This window comes from Denticeps clupeoides, chromosome 13 (genome assembly GCF_900700375.1).
Source record: "Denticeps clupeoides chromosome 13, fDenClu1.1, whole genome shotgun sequence".
NCBI lineage: Eukaryota > Metazoa > Chordata > Actinopteri > Clupeiformes > Denticipitidae > Denticeps > Denticeps clupeoides.
The window spans coordinates 7,449,538-7,457,861 of NC_041719.1; the positions used below are offsets into that span (position 1 = coordinate 7,449,538).

Below are 8,324 nucleotides of genomic sequence, written 5' to 3' on the forward strand. Positions count from 1 at the left end.
AAGTGAAGTGATTGTCTTTGTGATACACATCACAGCATACGGTGACACAATGAATTGTGTCCTCTTCTTTTAACCTTCACCCTTAGTGAGCAGTGGGCAGCCATGACAGGTGCTCGGGGAGCAGTGTGTGGGGACTGTGGCACCTCAGTGGCACCTTGGCGGCTCTGGATTCGAACCAGAAACCTTCTGCTTGTGGGAGTCTCTATACTAGCTGCCTCCATTAATTTAATCTGCAGAAAGACACACACACACACACACACACACACACACACACAGCAGGACAATAGCAATATATGTATATAGAAGAACAATAACAATATATGTATATAAATTATACTTAATATATTCATTGTTGATCATTATCCAAGTGTAAGCCATGTAACATAATTGCTGCTCAGAGGTTTGCCAAAATTATGCACACTTGGGCATTCTGGGTTGACAATCAGCTCTCCTGGGAGATTCCTCATCGTTGCTTTGCTTTGTAATTTCTGTGGTTCCTCTCATCTTCATGACCTCTTGCAATAATTTTTTTCACCCACGTAATGGGCAGAGTGCAGTAAGAGTTAATAGTTTACAGTAGGTAGTCCTCTGCGGGAGTTCTGACAGGCCTGAAGAAATCAGCAATGCAAACAAACGATGAAACTGCTTAAAGAGTATCACAAGACTCGAGGCAAACTGCAGGAGTTGTGTGTGTGTGTGTGTGTGTGTGTGTGTGTGTGTGTGTGTGTGTGTGTGTGTGTGTGTGTGTGTGTGTGTGTCTTTCTGCAGATTAAATTAATGGAGGCAGCTAGTATAGAGACTCCCACAAGCAGATCTCCACATTTGACTTCTGCATATGTTCCGTCCGGCTGTTTGTGCCGGAACACTTGACTGGTTACCACTAGTTACTGTCTAATTAGACCACTTGGGCACTCGTGCTTTCAGATTTCACACACGTTCAAGACATTGTTTGTGTTTTTAGCGTTGCCAGACACTGCTTTTTGATAATTAGCTTGGTAGCACTGGGTGCAAATTTTCTATGTTCCTCACTTGTTTCCCCCTCCCTGCCTTAAACGCTGTGGTTTCCTGCAGTCGCTGCTTCATTTGAGCCAGATTCCATTCCCAAAATGTCAGAGATGGGACCACCATGTTAACCTGAAAATGAAATGTAGACTCCGAGTGTGCCAGCCTGTGCCTTGGTGACACATCTGCATCCATGAATAATATGTCAGCATGAATTATTAGTTATTATTGTCTTCTCATCCACATACATATTTGAATTGTTTAGAACGTAATAGTTTTAAACACTTCGCTATAAAATGTAAATCACACACTTTACTCCACTGCAGTGTCAGTGTGCTGGTCCAGTATGAAGTGTGATTTATATTTCTCGTGGTCCTCAGAAGACAGGTGCTTGATAGAATTTTGATGCTTATCGCTTAATCTCTCGTGAACCTCCAGCCACAACTCTCCGCTCAGAGGGCAGCCACCACGGCGTAGCGTTAATGGACAGAGAAAACCAAACCAAAATCACGGTACCCAAACGGGACAGATGGGCAGTTCCGATGATTTGATGCTCGCGTGTGGGATTCTGACAGTAACGTCACGCTCAAGCTCAGGAGTTGAAGCGCCTACAAGCTTTGAAGCGCATTTCAGCCATAAAAACGTCAAGGACCACACATGCCCCTCCACTATCGATTCCACTTTTATCAGCCAGAGCTCTTAAACATACTGTTAATTAGCACAAGTTTAATCTGCCTGTCCTGGCTTAACCTCTTAACGGCCAGCCAAAATTTACACACGCGCTGCTCTCTGAGACACATTTTTGGATGTGGAAGGTATCAGTAGTAGAGTTTTTTTTTTTTTTTTCTTCTCCCCCTCTGGTGAAACCCTTTGATGCCACCACCAAGCTGAAAAGGTACACCGCACCAATGCTTGGCTGTTCTTTCAGTTTCCGCACTCAGGGAGTTTCTTGCCAGGGTAGCACTTCCGTTTCAATGCAGCAGCACTCTCACGGTGTTTTAATGGAAAGGAAGAGAGACGCTCCCTGAGTCATCACCTGCAGCGGTGGCGCGTCGCCGTCAAAAGCCTCTCCTTTCTCCCTCAACGCAGCTTCCGCTGTGGACCGGCGTCGTCACACCGCCGAAAATGATGAAGTGCATAAATAAAGCGGCACACCACTTAGATAATTGCTGGGTTTGAGGAGGCTGCTGATCATATTAATGCGAAATCGTTCCCCCCTCTCTCTCTCTTTCAGGTCCAGTCACTAATGCATTCATCATCCCAGCTCCCGCCAACATGTTTCTGCCAGACAGTCGGCCATCCATCCCCCTGCCGCGCTTTAGCCGCCACCTCAACCCTTCAGAACAGGGAGAGTCCAGCAGCTTGGGAGGAGTCTGTCTGCGCATGGGACCCAACGCACAGGTGCCTGAACGTTGTCTGTGTGTGTCTGTGTGTGCAAGAGATTCAGGTGGTCAGATGATCAACTATTGTAGCACTGAAGTAAATATTACCATATTTCTCCAAAATACTTTATGGCATCATTGCTTTCTTACACATTAGTAATTTGATTCAAAATTGTAAACCTCTGTATAAAAGATCTCTTTTCTGTATTGTGAATTGTGAATTTTTTTTTTTTTTGACTGATTTGTAGGTCGTTTTTGAATACTGTGAGATGTTGGATTTCTGATTTTCAGTCACACTGCACCATAATCTGGTATTCATTACACATATGTGTCTATTACCAATATTTACCCCTGCTAATATGCAATAATAATTATGTACACAACCTCTGTTTGATGTATTTCTGTAGTCTATATATTTGTCACATTTTGTTTATATAATTCTTGCTACAATCAAACTCAAAAGCTGTGACTTGTGATGAATAAGGTTACAAATGACATTATGAAGAATAATAATCTATTAATTCTATATATATATATATTATGAAGGATAATAATCTATTAATTTATTCACAATATGCACTACACCTTGAAATTGAATTAGATTAATTTGTATAAACAGAAAAATGTATGGCTCATTTATTTATCTTTCCGAGGTCAATTATACTGACTCCATACTAATGAATTAAGGGACCAGGGGTAAAGCAGCTAATTGTACTTTTGTTCAGAATCTGTATATTACTTGACTCCGTGATGTTTGGATGTTTTGGTGTTTTCGGCGACGCACGTGATGAGCAGGAGCGTTTGTGGTCCCACCTTTAGCCCCCCTGCTGTCAGTGCGAATGGAGCGGCAGCGCTGGGTCTTAAATTACCTGCCAGCGGCTCACGGTTTCCACCCAGTGCTGACACTCTCTCTCTTTCCCTCTCCCTCTTTTTGCCACCCTTCCCTCGATGGCTCTCCCACCGCGCTCGCTTATTTATTTAGAAAGCTATTCTTTGAGCCGTCAGGAGTAAGCAGTCACACTCCTAAATGAGCTTTCCTCCCCACTTTTGGGACAGAGGGGGAGAAGGTAAACAAATTATGTTAAAATGACACAAATGAGGAAATGGATGGTGATGTGGGAAGGAAAACGTTCCTGCGCTCAAATTTGCACATATTTCATGATAAAGCAGCGTGCAGAGCCTGCGAGTTTTTTTTTCTTTTTTTTTTTCTTCTTCTTCTTCTCAGAGTCTCTTGTACTCAAAGAACCTGAGCAGCACAAATGTCGGGCTGGCGCAGGCCGCGCCCTTACGTGACCCGGCCGGACTCCAATCTGGCACGGCGGGGGTGAGCAGTATTATCAGGGTGAGGGGTGGCCTGACCGATTCACCCGCCTATCTGTGTTCCCGGCTAATTGAGCCCAGGCCTTAGAGACTGGGCTGCAGAGAGATTGCCGGAGCGGGTGTACGAAGCAGCCTGCTTTTTTTTTTTGGTTCAATAAGTGAAGTGATTGTCACATGTGATACACAGCAGCACAGCACACAGTGCACACAGTGAAATTTGTCCTCTGCATTTAACCCATCGCCCCGAGTGAGCAAGTGGGCAGCCATGACAGGTGCCCGGGGAGCTTTGCTCAGTGGCACCTCAGTGGCACCTTGGCGGATCGGGATTCGAACCGGTAACCTTCTTATTATGGGGCTGCTTCCTTAACCGCTAGGCCACCACTGCTCAGTGTGGTTTAATTTACATATTACCTCATGATGGAAACGATAATGGATGTGGGGTTGTCTTTGTGTCCTTTTGTGAATGGGTAGACGTGAAAGAAAACCATTTCCCGTAATTATTACTTGCCTGTCTGTGTGTGTGTGTGTGTGTGTGTGTGTGTAAATGTTCACAACAACTGCTGGTTGTTATATTTAGGGATTGTCCCATTGGAAATCAGTCAAGGTGTCACCCGCTGGGGTGACTAAAGGCATCTGTGTCTGGTGCAGCTCATGGTGCCACAGCTCTTCCCGATCCTCCAGCCTTAACTGGGCATCACCGCCTCGTCATTCCAGCAGGCCGGCAGGACACCCACACGATCAGAGCCGTAAACTTCCCCTGGCGATGGGCAACACCGGCTCTAAATCATGAGGGGACGAGATTGCGGGGCTCTTTATTGGCGACGGCTGTTAAAGCGACGACCTTGTTGTTATTATCATTGTCAGCTTTTATTGTCATTGTCAGCTTTTATTACCAGCGTCAGCGTTTTTCTCCCCCTCTAATTCACATCTTCGTTATGCACTTATTGCCAATCAGCAGCCAAAAACCATAGCCCCGCCCAGTCAGTTACACGTCTCTGTTGCATCAGCGGGGCCCAAGGCATGATTGCATCCAAAAAAAATGCATTTCACGCCAGGCCCACGCAAGCTCAAAACGGGTATTACTCAATGAATTCAGTGATGAATTTCAATTGGAATGTTGATTATATTTTCTTTTTTTTTGTTCTCTCTTCCTCTCTGTATCTCTGCATATCCTCCAGGCCCCAGAGGAGACGTATCTGGAGAAGGCTGACAAGTTCTATTCCCTCATGTGTGCAGTTACCGACAAGGTGAGTGGGAGGCTTAGGAGAGTTTCCAGAGGGCCCTCAGCAGAACTGTGAAAAGAGGAAGGGGGGAATAAACAAATACATCCAATAAAAGACATCTCTTGGAGGTGATGGAGTGAAATGTGCTTTTAAAGGTTGGCTTTGTAGGTCAACGTTCAGCCCCGTTGGCCATAGGCAAAACAAATCTCATTTCACTTCCAATCAAATGCTGCCTGTCTTCCTTTCATCTGTTGCTTTTTTCCCCATTCATCCCCTTCTAAAGGGCTGTTTAGTGGAACAGGCTGTGAGGTCTTTGGTGGTTTCCACATTCCACACTACTTTTACCAGAGCATCACAAATTGTCACCTGCCATGGCTGGAAAAAACACATTTCTAATATTATTTTCAGCCCCTTTTTTGTATGATTCAGAATTAAATAAACTTCAGTTCTCTTCCAGTTCGTTTTCACGTTTTGGCCACCACCCAGTGAAATTTGCTCCTCACTTACCTAAAGCTGAGATTTACTTTTGCTTACTTCCTGTTGCTGTCAATCCCATAATCCCTATCATGGGTTTGTAGCCAAGTTCCTTTTTTAAACAAAGTGGATTTCCTTGCTCAGTCATTTCAGTTCCATGGGAATACACAGTTAAAACGCTGCCTGTTAAATGTGTGGTGTTTTAAATTCCCCCTATAATGGCACTTATATTCAGATTCCATTTGTACTGGAATCTAAAGGGTTAAACGAGAGAAGCCCCTTCGTGTCCTGGTCAGGGTTGCTGCCTCTGCAGATGTTGGTAATTGGTGATTCTGCTTAAAAGGGGAAGCGGGAAATAAATAAATAAAGAAACCAAGTCTAATTTGGTAAGACTGCGTAATCGACCAATCAAATCAAATCAGGGCGCAGGGTGTCATTGCTCATGATTAAAAGGTTTCGAGGAGCAGGGGTATTTTCATTCATTCTGCTGCATTCTGCTGAATTGCACACAACTTGTGAGATGTGATTGTTTTTTTGGTTGTTGTTGATTTTGCATTTTGCTTGAGAAATGAAGGCCGTTGGCTGATTTCATTGGTAAGACTCGGGATGCCGTCTCTGAGTGGTGTTGTTAGTACTTGAGAAGAACATGAATGTGACATCATGTTTCATTTTGGTTTTCCTAAATCCCGCCCCTGCTCAAACTGGGTATTTACCTTTCTTAATTAACGCGGTAGTTTCACTTAAGTTCCCGAAAAACGAACCCAAATACCTGAAGGGAAAATAAATCTTGAGGACAAAGCAGGAAAGGCCTGAGATACACCAGGAAACAAACCAACAAAAAAAAAAGAAGCAGGAGTTATTTTTGCCCCGGCTCTTGTCTAATAATGCCTTATCTCCGAAGCCTGATGTTTTTATTAGAAGTGCAGCCAAGCCTCTCATATCCACTGATAGGAAATCCGTCTTGAGAGTATCCCTAAATCAGAAGTGAGCAGATAGATGTCCCAGATGAAGTGCCTCTCTCTCGCCTGGCGCCTGGCAGGGGACTGTTATTTAACCGTGGCAGATCTACGTCTACTTAGGTGTATTGAAGACAGGGGGTGAAAGTGTAGACTCCACAGTTTCCATCACTTACAATACAGTAAGTGGCACCATTGTCCTGGTTGCTGAGCATAATTTGTGGCGACGTAAAGGCAGAGCGTAGCCTCATGTTCCTCCGCTGGGAACATCTGCAATTAGATGGGGGTGTTTTGGTAGCTGCGTGATTGGCAAGGTCACGTCACGTGAAAGGAGATTTGTCATGGAGGGTGACCGGGTCACTGAGAGGCACTTCATCCTTCCACCGTTATGAAGTCACCGATGACGCCCGAGTCAGTCTGGAAAAATTAAGCAATTAATTAACCATATATGAAAAAAAGGGCCGCTTGGGCGTCAGACCCAAAGAGCTCTGCGAGGTTTATTTGCAATAAGTGAGTAAATAAATAAATGAAGGGAGGTTTAATGCTGGGGGAATGTGCACCGCTGTCATCCTCCCTCTGCCTGCGCTGCGGAATTCTCCACAATGCGAACGTCAATATTTGCCAGCGAAGATTAGGGATTACTTAAAAGGGGATTTGATGACCTCACCAAGCGAGTGAGTCCCAGTGAGGGCTGGGCGCTCTGCTGTGAGTTCCCACGTTGCCATGGGTAACAAGTTCCCCCCCCCTCGCCTGCATCAAGTGAAACCCGGATCGCTTTGGTGGGGGTCTAAAATTCATTTTCACTCCATTGCATGAGCTCTCTTCTGAAATTCGAGAAGAAATTATGATTTGCAAATGAAGTGGACACCGGATTTTCAGTTCATACGTACGACCCCATTCACTTTCCTTCTATTATATTATTCATGGTAATTTACAACAGATGTTGCTGGTTAGCACAGCGATTCAACTTCTACTATCGTGAGTGTTGGTCACCACCCAAAATGATCATCTGGCTTGAGATCTGAAAGTCACTTCAGATGGAGGAGTAGATTTCCAGCATGAAGTGTTCACAATAAAGACTGCAACGTTGTCTCTCTTACACTTTTCTCTTCCAGAGTGTGTTCGGAGATGGGGAGAATACCAAAGTCCGAGTGTCTGAGCTGGAGGAGGAGGTGAAGACCCTGAAGAAGATCAACAAGGATCTATACGATTTCTCCACCCAGCTACTGACCAAACCGAGCTAAAAGCTGCTTGGATGACATTCAAAACAACAGAGACTTTCGACATTTTTCTTCATTGCTACGATACGGTTACGATGCAGTTGTCCTGCAATTGATCTAATCTGTTTATTTTCTTTGAATGGAAATATGTTCTAACAATACAATGTCTTTTATTAAAATGTTCTCATCTTGATACATGTCAAGATGAAAAGATTGTGGAGGAAAAAACAAACTGTGGCTTACTGATGTGTGTGTTCTCAACATGAAGGGAAATGTATAAAAATGTATTTTTATCACCCCTCCTCCATTTTTCCTCCAGATTTTTTTCACTCTGTACTGTGAAGAAAAATGAAAACAAAAATTCTATTATGACATATTCAAATTTTGTTCTGGGTGGTAAAAACTTATTTTTGACCTTGCTTTTCTGTCACAATTAAATATTTGTAAGTGATTCGGTGCACCCAACGAAATGTGTCCTCTGCTTTTAACCATCACCCTTGGTGCGCAGTGGGAAGCCATGAAAGGCGCCCGGGGAGCAGTGTGCCGGGACAGTACTTTACTCAGTGTCACCTTGGTGGTTCGGGAATCGAACTTTCCGGTTGTCACCACTGTCACAATGTATTTCCAACACACTCAACCAGATGAGCTCATTTAAGAAGCTACATATTTACATGAAGTTCCTTTTTGCCTTTTGAAACGGTCTAATTTTGCAATAATTACTGTTAAAAAAAAATTAACAGTACATTT

At 44.0% G+C, this 8,324-nt stretch overlaps 1 protein-coding gene across 1 annotated transcript in view; it reads left to right on the plus strand.

Annotated features, from left to right (window-relative positions):
• wdr18 (WD repeat domain 18) overlaps positions 1-8,324 on the plus strand; it is a 43,936-nt gene extending 35,612 nt beyond the window's left edge. Inside the window, exons 8-10 of the mRNA XM_029001129.1 lie at positions 2,237-2,403; positions 4,883-4,951; positions 7,473-8,324. Of these exons, the coding sequence (XP_028856962.1) occupies positions 2,237-2,403; positions 4,883-4,951; positions 7,473-7,601 (365 nt within the window). The 3' untranslated portion in view covers positions 7,602-8,324. The remainder of the gene's footprint in view (positions 1-2,236; positions 2,404-4,882; positions 4,952-7,472) is intronic.